The sequence below is a fragment of the Echinops telfairi genome, unplaced genomic scaffold (genome assembly GCF_000313985.2).
Source record: "Echinops telfairi isolate 266 unplaced genomic scaffold, ASM31398v2 ScPeMD7_2186;HRSCAF=2738, whole genome shotgun sequence".
Taxonomy (NCBI): domain Eukaryota; kingdom Metazoa; phylum Chordata; class Mammalia; order Afrosoricida; family Tenrecidae; genus Echinops; species Echinops telfairi.
The window spans coordinates 8,869,960-8,882,459 of NW_022106084.1; the positions used below are offsets into that span (position 1 = coordinate 8,869,960).

Genomic DNA, 12,500 nt, shown 5'->3' on the forward strand with positions numbered 1-12,500 from the left:
TATATATATATATATATATTGAGAGGTGAATAGAACTATGTACTCATATCTATATGTTAAGAAGTAAGGGATGCCTTCTTATTCTCCAGCGTGCTCTTGTGGATGGTCTGTACTTCAATTAGGCCTGAATCATTCTGTTCTCTAAAGATTGTGTGCAGTAGGGTCTTCTTGGCTAAAGATAATTGGAAATGTAATTAGGAACTATTTACCAGGGTCACTGGTTCCTTGCCAACAGTGAAGATAAAGTCCTAAGTAAATGCCAACACTGCCATGAATCAGAATCAACTCACTGCCAACTAACTCGAAAAATAAATAAACAATAACGACAACAGTAACAACAGCAACCTAACTCCCCGTCATCAAGTTGATTCTGACTCATACAAAATGTCAGCCAGCGTGGTAAGCAACTACAGTCCCAATTCGACAAACCAGAAGACACGTACCGAGTGACCTACGTAAGAGACTGCAGAAAGATAAGACACCTTCTCGGGGTCCTTCTCTGCACCAGACACAGAAATGGAGTGAACCCAAAAAACCCCAACTCGCCCTCATCAAGTCAGTAATGACTCATCGTGAACCTATCAGCAGAGCAGCACTGCCCATGTGGGTTTCCTAGTAATGTCGTCAAGGTAACTAAGAATCTTAGGATGCCAAAACATGCGGTCAAAACTATACTTTTCTCCCTTCTCGTGTAATTGGATAAATCTCTATCAGATGTAGTTTATGGACATGATCATCATCATGATCATGGTCACCGTCATGTCACCAAGCCGAAAAATAAATGTGCTTGTGATTCAGGTGAAGGGAGGTCACTGTAAAGGCCAACAGTGTTGGTGCCAGTTGTCTGGACCCCCACATGACCTTGGGTGACTCATACTTTTCTCCTACTCTGAGAGGCCGAATAATGATTCTTTCAGGTCTGGTCAATGTGAGAAGAACCATTGCACAGCTAGTCTAGTCCGATGACCACCTATCGGCTAGAAACTGGGTCAAGGCACTCAGATGGCCTCTTCTGGTAGTCCTGCTGTCCTGATAGGGGGATGGCGTAGCCGTTGGCGCACTTGTACGTAATGTAAGGCAGAAACACAAGGGCTATTTTCATGCAAGGTGTTGTACAAGAGGAGGCATCAGGGGGTCAGAAGATCCAGCTATTGGTCCTGCCTTTTGCCACTAACACTCTCTGTGGCTTTGGCCATGTCACTTCCATGAGCTGGGCCTTAGTTCCTCCACCTCTAACCATTCACTGTTTTCATTTAGACCAGCAGTTCTCAACCTGTGGGTCGCAACCCCTTTTGGGGTTTGAACAACCCTTTCACAGGGGTCGCCTGATTCATAACAGTAGCAAAATGACAGTTATGAAGTAGCAACAAAAATAATGTTATGGTTTGGGGGGGGCGGTCACCACAACATGAGGAACTGTATGAAAGGATCGTGGCCTGGGGAAGGTTGAGAACCACTGATTCAGACAGAGCTGAACTAGGAGGCAAGGATCCCCAACAGGCAAATTCTCTACCCAGGGAAAAGCAGTGGCTAATTACTGCACTTCGGGCACACAACAACACACACTTTCCCTTTTTGAAGCCCGGAGGGCTTTGCCCTTCTCCCCGAGCAATCTCAGGGCAATTTTGGTCACTGTTCCCCAGGAGACCAGAGCGTCTCCGCCTGCAGCATCTCCCTTGGTAGCCGGCACTTGCCTGCTCCGTTCCTGTCCTTTTCTTTAGGAAGCTTGAGTTTGTTTTAAATTCTACCACTTCTCTTTTTCCAACCTAATGTGAGCACCAATACGTGCAAAAGAAAGCAAAAAGGCAGGCGCCAGATGCAGGCAAATAACAGGAAAATACATTCTCTGAGAAAGGAAACTTTGGGTTTTTCAGAAACAAAAATGTTGCTGAATGCCTTTAATCCGGCTTTACATAAAACAAATAAAACAACAACTAAAACCAACCAAACAAACAAAACCCAAAAACCAACCAAGGGCAAGTCTGCAATCCCTTGGATTAGCTTCAAAGGCAATGTTGTTCATGAAAAGCAAACCAAACTCGAAGCCTACTTAATTCCTCTGATCTGCTCACATGGGAAAAGAAGCCCAGTTGGTGCAGTGGCTACATGTTTGCGCTGTGATCTGCAAGGTCAGCAGTTTGAAACCACCAGCTGCTCCTCGGGAGGAAGACAAGGTTTCCTACTTCTGTAAAGAGTCATAGTCTCACAAACCCACAGGGCAGTTGCTCTCTGTCTGACAGAGTGGCCATGAACCAGCATCAACTCAATGGCGGTGAGTTTTGTTTGTTTGTTTTTAGTAATATCTCTTAAATTCTTAAAAATGCTAATTGGTGTACTCTTGGATAAGGATAGTTGTATAATTTAAAGAAATTATTCAGTGTCACGAAAGTGTTCATGGAGAAGCTGTTGTGTTAGTGTATGAGTTGCTGAGCATGATCTCAAAAACAGCAATAAAATACCTTAGATTAAATCTTAATGAAATTCTTAGGACTTTGGTTTCTCATCTGCCCTCTTCTGGGGACATGGATTCTTACGTGTCCAGGCAGTTTCAGCATCATCAACAGGCTATTTTCTTAAGGCTTCCACTCACCCAGTGGGACCACCAGAGATTTATTGTGTTTAAAATTGTCAGGATATGGGATAAATGGTCAGCAAACCATTTTCCAAATCCTTATAAAACCTTTGTTTCCATGGACCGTGGGTTGAGGTGTGCACCTTCTTTTCCCACTCTATCCTGCTGTCTTACTCCTTTCTATGGACAAAGTATGATCCAACAGATCAGCCCTGCTCTGTCGTGCTTCATGACCGTTACAGGTTTTTACATCCAAAAGCTCATCTAACGTGAACCCCTTGTTGTCTTACCTCAGAAGCGGTCTAGGATTGACGCTACTTTGATTCGAAGTCAGAGATAGGTACAAATGATATTTGCTTTGAATTGCCCCTAGTTTCCTAAACCTTGGCCTGGGCAGTATTCTAGACCTTAATTAGCTATGTGAGGGAGTCACATTTATGTCTGAATTTAATGCCTGATGATGCAACAGAAAAGATGCTGGGTTTGATCTCAGCTGAGACTTCAGGAGGCTGGAATGTGGCCAGAGGAAAAGCAGGCCCTCAGAAGACATGCCTTCTTCGCAAGCAATTTGGGCTTCTTGGGGAATTCAGGAAGGGAAGCAAGCGTCCAGACGCCTTCCAGAGTTCTTGAAAGAGCTTGAAATATTTAGTCGCTGGGACTCAAGCCCACACAGGTACCTGACAGATCAGGTCCGCAAAGGAGGCTGGACCGGAAGAAACGACAATAGGCAATATAAACGAAAAGTATTATGAGTGAAGCAGAAAGTTGAAAAGTTGTTAACCTTGAACAGAGGCGTATGGATGCAAATGAAACTTGAGGTGTACTGGGGTCTTCTACAAACCAAAATCCCTATTTCCCCTCCCTTAGAGGGCCTATGTGCACTGGGAAGGTAAAGCAGGGGCAAAGAAAGAATAAGTTCAGGTAGTGACAAGAACTAGGGGGTAAAAAAGAAAACGAATACCTAAAATAATAGGATGGAAGAAGAGAGACCGGGTAGAGGATGAGGTAACATTAAAATCTCCCAGGTCCATTTTCAGACCTCTTCTCCTGGCATACCTGCTCTTCAGGTGAGCTCCTGCCGCCCTGGTCATTTTTCGTAGCATCTACACCTGGTGATTCTCATGTCCTCCCCTCTGCTGTAAGCTTACATGTCGAAATAGCGGCTTGCCAGCTCTGTTTTGATATTTAATAAAGATAAAGCCAGCAGCCAGAACAAAGGCCCCCAGTCCACTGCTATTGCTTCTGACAGAGCAGACTGACCTCACAGGGCCATATAGAAGCACACCCCTAGGCCACCCCCCCTCCAACCCCACAAAGCCACTGGGTGAGTTCAAACGACCAATCTTTAGGTTATTGGCTGTTAGTTGTCATCAGGCCGATTCCAAATTGCTCTAAAGGGATTTCAAGACTTTAGGAGACAGCCAGAACCAAAGTGCCCTTGGGTAGATCCCAATAATCAGCCTTTCAGCCAGCAGTCATTATAAATGGTTTGCATCACCCAGGGACCTTGGTAAACAAACCCACTGCCATGAAATCTATGCCAACTCCTAGCGACCCGATGAGACAGAGTAAATCTGCCCCTCTGGGTTTCCCATGCAGGCCTGCTTCACAAGTGTGGAAGCTGCACCTTTCTTCCTCAGCGAGGCTGGTGGTTTTGAACTGCTGACCTTGTGATTCCTCCAGGTCAGCACAGAAAAGACCTTGCAGTGAGGGTACTAATGTAAAGAATCCACAGCAGACCTTCCTCCACAGGGAACTGCATTGACAGATCGCCTCCAGGTCCATTCAGTATGCCGAGAAAGAGGCAGTGGTCCTAGACCATGCCGCTGGCTTTCCTTTCCTTTCTGCCTCATTAATTCAAGTTCAGGGTTCCTTCCACACACTTGAGTAGCTGGATGCTATACCAATGTGAAGTCCATGGTTTTGATATTCCGTCTCAGGCTGTGAGACTACCTCCAACCTGAGAGTCACTCTTTCTGAACTGCCAATGAAGCCTTACTAAGAAGAATGTATTGTTACAGGCTGCACAGCTGTTAACTTTTTTTTTTTTTTGAATGGAGCAGAGACCTTCTCATCAAAGAGAAGCAGTTTTCTAAGGGAAGTCTACACTATTGTTCTATCCGTCAGAGGTATAGTGTTCACTTTGATCAGCACTGCTCTCTTTTACTGCAATTCGGTTTCACTGAACATCCTGTAATGGGAAGGAAGTTAATAAAAATGAAGGCAGAATAAATTTTTAAGCCCCTTGAACCACTTCCGTACTGTCAACTTCCAATTTATTTTTCACATATAGTACAGAAAACACATTAGCCAGACAAACATAGAAGACACATCTACCACCATGGTGACCGAAATAACTGCTTAAATCGAGCTTCAAATGTTATCCTTGCCTCAGTTGCCTAATGACTGTTTGAAATGTCCATAGGCTCAAAATTCGAGGCACGTCATTTCTATTTATCATTTTCTGATTAGCTGGGTGAGTAACTTTGTAAGACCTGAATCTGACATATATAATATTTTCAAATGAAACCTCCTAGAGATTACTGAATTGAACATATTAGCTTTATATACCCTTTCAGTGCCTTGTGTCTAAAGGGTACTGGGTTTTAGTTTAAATTTGAGAAGACTCGGTGAGACTGGCAAAATTGGATTTTCTAAGGAGTTTTCAAGAAGTCTATAGGACAGCAGTAATGGATACCATTCACTGAGAGGTTAATAAGTACTTAGCATGTTTCTTTCCTGGCCATTGGGTTGCTTCCAACTCATAGTGACCCTGGGACAGAGTAGGACTCACCCCATGAGTGTCCAAGCCTGTCAGCCTTTACGGGAATGGAAAGTTGATTAGCAGGTCCTCATATAACCTACTCTACCAGTAGAGCTCCTTTAGCATATGTTTAGAAGCTTTAAAAATAATATACATGGGCTAATTCAATCTTCTACAAAATTATACAGGCATGATTTACATGCCCATTTAGATTAGGCTTTTCTAAAGCATGAAAAAGTTAAGTAACTTGCTTCTTTTTGGTAAGTGGTGGAACGGGACTACTTTGTAGTTACTAAAACTCATGCTTTCAAAGATTACTTACTGGCAGGGGAAAAGTTTCATTATGTAATAAAATTAGAACATAAAACTACATGTCCATACATTCATGTCTCGCACATCTACACATCAATACACCGTTTTTCAGCAAATCGGTGAGAAAAATGGGTGATTTTTCTTCTTAGTAATTTTGTATGGCTTCCAGAATTTCTTACAATGAACATGGAGCACTTAAAAAATCAGAAAGAAAGCAATACAAATGGTTTTAAAGCCCTGTTTCAGAAGCTAGAGGAAATATACACAGACCAGTTCCCATAAAACATGGGGGGAAAGTTAAAGAGCTATCGTCTTTAAAACAAACGACTAAGATCTTGCTGGTTCTTAGAAAAGTTCCACGAATACTTTAAGAATCAGGTAATGCCCAAAGAAAAAAACAAAAGCTCACTGCCAAGGAGCTGCTTCCAGGGGACAGTGCCACCGTGGGCAGCAGGGAGGAGAACTGCCCGGCTGTGGGGCCTCAGAGATGCTGAAGTTCTCTGGGAGCAGACAGCTTCAGCTTTCACCCTCAGAGCAGACTGGTGGGTTCAAACCACTGACCTTGGGTAACAGCTCAGTTTGTAGCCCATTACCCCACCAGGTAACTCCAGTGCTTTTAAGAATGCTTTTAAGCAGTGATGTCTTATAGCGCTTTCTACGATGACAAAAATGCTCTTTGTGCACTGCCAATATGGTAGCCACAAGTCTCGTGATAAATAGTCAGACTGAGGAATAGAATTTTAAATTTTATTTAATCATAATTAGTTTAAGCATGCACTTATGTCTATGAACCACCATATGTTGGACATGGCAGATTTAAACTACTGACAATAAAGTTCCCAAATTTTTCATATAAAGTCAGTATACATTTGCTTAATCGTTACATAAAGGTGAACAGTAGACAAATCTCATATAGGTGAGTAAAAGATGGTAATAAGATGCTAACCAAGGCAAATCCAGGCCATGAGGATGTCTAACGGCCCTTCAGAATAGTGTGCGATAGGGACTTCAATTCACAGGATTCACTCCTTAGAGTCCCTGGGTGATGAAAATGTGTAATGTGTTTGCCTACTAAGCAGAAGGTGAGAGGTTTGAATCTACACATACGTATTTTGGAAGAAAGGCCTGGTGATATATTTATAAAATCCGGTGGCTGCATTCTCAGAACAGTCCCCCTCTGACACAAAATAGGTCAACACGAGCTGAGGGCAGCGTGATGACAACTGGGCTTCCCACTGGCTCGGTTTTCACTAACAGATCGGCAGAGAAAACTCGGACCATGGATTCAAAGAGCAGTTAAAAATCAAACATCCATTCCTGGTCTAAAAACCTTCTCAAATAAAACAGTGCTAAATTGACTTCTTAATATGATACAATTTCATCTCAGTTCAGAAGACCTCAAGGGGAAATAATAAACTGTAGAAAAAGAAAAGAAAAAGAAAATGACCCCCCCCCAAAGCCCATTACATTCTGGTTGCTCACATTAAATTCAGAGCGAAGAGAAATAGGTTCAGTATAATTACTAGTACATTAACATTACTTTGGAGGCACAAGCTGATGGGAACCCCTGTGGCTGCTAACTGTTAGTCAGTGGTTGGAATACACCAGCTGCTCTGTGGGAGAAAGATGTGCAGTTTGCGTCTGTAAAGATCACAGCATTGGGAACCCTAAGACATTGTTCTCCTCTGTCTGATAAAGTTGCTTGAGTCAAAATTTACTCGATGGCAGTGTTTGGCTTTTGGTTAAACTAATGAAACTAGGTAACACCATAATAAATAAATAAGAGGTTTTAAAATGTGAATAATGCCACTATCTGCATGTATAAGTGATGCAGTCCTGATGACCTAATGCATACAAGCAATCATAAGCATTACAGCGTGGTGGTAACGAACATGGACAGTGGTGCACCAGTGTTAGCCCCATTGATAAAGATACCTCTTGACACTGGCCAAGTTACTTAACCTCTCTGTGCCCAGTTTCCTCCCCTGTAAAATGATCAACTTGTTATTATTAGATGGAGCAAACATCTAAGAACATTTTTATCTGTAATAAGCACTACTTATTATTATTATAGGAGCTTGGTAGGCTGGTGGGGTAAGCACTGATGAGTAGTTCAAAGCCACCAGCCACTCTGAGGGACAAAAGATGAGGTTTTCTATTCCCATAAAGATTTACAGTCTTGCAAACCTACAGAAGCAGTTCTACCCTGTTCTGCAGGGTTGCTGTGAATTGAAATCAACTCAATAGCAATGAATTTGGTGTGGGTTTATTACTATTACCATTACTATTACTATTGCAGTAAAAATGATGAAGCTACTACAGATTTAATATACATGTATCAAAAGTTTTAAATATAGGAACATTTATTTATATAGTAACTCAGTGATTAAATGCCTAGGAATAAACATAGACTAATTACAAGATGGCATAAAAATATTTTAAAGTGCTATTCAACTCAAACACACTGCCATCAAGTAGATTCCAAAACAGAGACCCCATAGGACCAAGGAAACGGCTCCTTACATTTTCCAAGGCTGTACATCTTTATGAGAGAAGACAGCGCTATCTTTCTTCTGAGAGTAACTATAGGTTTGAACTGCTGACCCTGTGCTTAGCAAGCCAACCTTTAGCCCACAGCTCCACCATGGTTCTTTAAAAATGCCGTTAGAGCAGAAAAAGGAAGAGCTGAACAAAGGGACAAAACATGGACTATATGTAGGCAGGATGCTTTACATTATACGGTTACAAATTCCTTGTAAATTATTCTATTGTTGAATATTTCATAATAAAGATATGGATTAAAAATCATATAGTGATTTAAAGTCATATAAAGATAAACATGGGAAAAACGAAGAAAATTCCGAGAAACTAGAGCAAGATAAAGAAGATTAGCATGAACAGATATGAAGTATGTTATAATACTAGAGATGCAATATAATTCTACAGTATAAATCAACAGATTAATGATAGAGTTTTGAGAACATAAATGAGCTAAATGCCATGTGTACATTTTTTAAAAATAAGAGAAACACGGCCACCAAGTGTCGGCCATGCCATGCAAGCCAGGCATGGCCTGTCCAGATGACCATGCAGTGCTCTGCGGGCATTAGAAATGAGAAGGCACCTTGCTTTGCATGTGGATGCAAGATCACCATGATCATTTTTAAGATTGGCAAAGAAAGCTATAGAGTTAAGTGTGTTACCACTTGCTTTCAAAAGATATATACGCACATGTGTTTGCAAATGCAAAGAAACTTTCTCGAGAAGAGGAGGTTTGACTCACTGAGGTCTTGCTAGTAATTTTCTGTGATTTTCCATGTTTGTACAATAATCTGTATTACTTTTTCAATCATTTACACTGCTTTTTTTTTTTTAATGTGAGTTACTCACCTGGTTCCTGTCCCTGGCATTTGCATATCGAAACCTCTGGATATAGTAAAAGACCAGCCATGCGAGGGAAATGATCATCAGGACAATGAAGGAGATGGAGACAAACACAACCGAGGTGCGGCTCACATATTTCTGCAAGTTCCGGGTCCCGATGGTGATGTACATCGTCACAGTGATGTTTCTTTCCAGCAGGCTCACGATCTCCTTCCCTTTCGGCTCAGGAATCATTATGGCCACGATGTCTTCTACGCCTGTAGAGGGGCAAGAAGGCCAGGTCACCGCAAGGGTCAGGACAAAAAACCACGTAATTCCGTGATGGCCTGAGAAGGCCTCGTCGAAGGACCACAGAGTCCAATTTAGCTCTGTTTGGGGGATGTTCCTGGGTGGTACAGATGGGTAATGTGCTCCACTGTTAACCGAAAGGTTGGGGGTTCAAATCCACCTACTAAGAACAGCCTGGGGATCTACTGAATAAGCAGCCATTGACACTGTATGGAGCAGAGTCGACTCTAACACATTTTGGGGGTCACGATAGTCAGAGCTGGCTCCACAGTAACTACTTTCTCACCCCCCACCCCCATCCCCACTACTCTAGCTATCTAGGGATGCTGTGGTCTTGCATATGAGAAAGGAGCCCAACTTTTATTCATGATTCTGGCAATAGCACGGTCGTGATCATGCCCTGCCAAACCACTCTCCATCCAACTCTCGAAGGGGCTGACCCCACGGTTCAGAATCTGGTTCAGGAGAACCCTTCCAAAGTCACCCTGTGTGCAGTGACATGCTGCGCTCCACGCACTGCCCCCTGCCCGCCCCCAGGAAGGGCACGCTCTTGATCTCCATGGAAAAGGGGCGAGATGGCAACTTCCCTTCCACCAGCCTGAGAGCTTTCTCCCTCTTCCCCACAGACACGAAGAAGGCTTAGTGACAAACCTCAGTCATCTCCACGGCAATTTTCTCTTACAGCGAGGACCCAAGAACCAGAAAGGATTCCTTTTTTAAAAAGCTCTAATATGATTCGCTGACATAATAGAATGGCCTCAGAACTAGTTTCCATTCATCTGATCAAATTCAATGGATACCTGGGTGTCCTGCTATCAAGGAAAGGGGAGACCTGCACTCTTAAAACCCATCATACCATAGCCCTGCACTAGCAGGGCAGTTGGAAGCAAACACAGGTCCAAGTTGTCAGAGGTCTCACTTCTCCCTGGAATGGGTAAGGGACAACCTCTGGGGAAGGAGATCTGAGGCTGAGTCCTCATGCCAGAGGACACACACACACACACACACACACACACACACACCGACTCTACACAGGGCTACAAGGAAGGAGATGCAGCAATAAGCCCCAAATGAACCAATAAGCACGTCACAGTGACTGGTACACATAACAGAATATCAGTTAAAAACTTGGAGCCTGTCACTGGAGTAGGCTTCGATTCATTTCTACAGATCTCTTCATGGAGAAAGAAGATAATTAGGTCACAGAAGCCCCACTTCCCATGGAAATGCCCCATTACTTGGAGAGGCTGCAAGTTCCAGAGGACACCTTTGTGATTCCGATGCTGTAGCTTTAGGCCCAAATTCAACACTGGTCTAGCCTTTAGAGGTGGCCTTACTCGAATCCAGCCGGCTCAAAGGAACTACCAGATTACATTGGCTCACAAGGTTACCGGTCTCATAGAAGCTGCTTAGAGATTTCCCTTGACCCTGATCTTGACTTAGGTTTCAATTCTAAATTCCTTGGTGGTGCTTCATTTAGACTTGGGAAAAATCATGTGCCAAGGTGTCTATGTATGTTACATCAATCATATGTTAAAAAGAAAAATCCTATACCTTTGTATTGCTCCAATTTTAAAGAACCATAAAACCACGTAGCATATTTGCTTAACTGCTATTTCTGGGAATTATTGACAATGATGGCTCGCATTTCAATAGTGCAGAATTTGCTAAGCATTCTACTGATCCTCGTGTTCATGTTTACTACGGTGAGTGCTGCATGTGGGCTGAGGTTTTGCGTTGGTTTGAGCTGCTGACAGGCTGTGTCAATACAGAAATATGATCCTCTTTGCATGCTGGATTAGTCTGGCCTGGTGGGGCTCATCTCTGTGCTATAGCTCTTTCATAGATATTTAAACCTAATAAAAGCACCATAATTTTAATTTTATTTGCTCTTGTGTTTATATTGTTTAGTTGTAACTCGTCAAGGCTCTAGAGTGAGATTTTTTTCCGAGGAAGAGGCCCCGGAGTTACTTGTGAGAGTTTGTAGGTGAAGAAATGTGAAAGCTTTATCACTTTGAGTAGTCAACTTTCCTTATATATTTCTTTATGAAAATTTTTGAAAATATTCTTAGAAAGCTCAGCTCCATCAGAGATTATAAATGTTGGAAGTGGCTCTAAGACTTTGATGGTTTCGTTGTTTACATTTAGCTCTTGAACAGCCTGAATGTGTTTTTTATGAAAACACAGTATGGAATTATTATATGAGTATTGTGAACTCATGATTAGGATCCAAGTTATTATTTTCCAAAATTCCTAGATATATCTGGGCCTACCTTTGGAGTCACCCACCCCCACCACCCGGAGGTTAATTAGCCTATCCTTTTCTAAGCCTGTATCAGGATATCTCAGCTATGTGATTTTAAACTTATTTCCAATATGGTAGGCTAAATTTTTCTTCATGATATCCTTCCCTGCCCTGACATAATTCCCATGATCAGTTTACACTTAAGAGACCACAAGGATTAAGAAACCAACTGGACAACTTGTCTGAAATCCTAGCTCCATGTTTAACACACAGGTAAGTACATTTTTGATATCCACAAAGCTTGAAAGTCCTCATCACCCATTTCCAGGGGCCTGCGAAATAGTTTTCTTTTTCGGTACTATAAATATGTGATTAGCTATTTTAAAGCACTTATTTTAAAATCAAATGCTTACTTCCAAAAAACCAAACTTGCTGCCATCGAGTGAGTCAATGCTGACTCTGAGGCTGTCACTGCTGATGGCGGTAGAAAGTCCTGTCTTTCCCAGGTAGAGCGGCTGGTTGTTTTGAACAGCTGCCCGACTCATCACTACTGCCCCACCTGAGCTCACACCACAAATATTCATCATGCCACTGCTGGGCCTTCATGGTAGATGAGATCGACGTGGGGATTCAAATCGTGCCAATGGTGGTGGTTCTATGCACCTGGGTTTTACGTTTATTGCCTTTTCAATATTCCTGCTGACGTTCTAGGATTGATGATGATAAACACAGGTGGGATTCTGGGAGATTTCCCCCTGCACTTTAGCTTCTGTAGTGGATGTAGTAGACAATAACACCCAACTCCAAGCTCATGGCCAAGGATTTGATCAGGACTCATAGCAACCCTGTAAGACAGAGTTGACCTGCTCCCCAGGGTTTCCGTGACTATAAATCTGGATGGGAGTAGACAGTCTCTTCTTTTTCTCAAGAAGCAG

General features: G+C 42.6%; 1 protein-coding gene across 1 annotated transcript in view; it reads right to left on the reverse strand.

Moving 5' to 3' along the window:
- Positions 1-9,296, reverse strand: part of RNF150 (ring finger protein 150) — a 168,004-nt gene extending 158,708 nt beyond the window's left edge. Inside the window, exon 1 of the mRNA XM_013007115.2 lies at positions 9,039-9,296. Within this exon, the coding sequence (XP_012862569.2) occupies positions 9,039-9,266 (228 nt within the window). The 5' untranslated portion in view covers positions 9,267-9,296. The remainder of the gene's footprint in view (positions 1-9,038) is intronic.
- Positions 9,297-12,500: the final 3,204 nt, after the last annotated feature.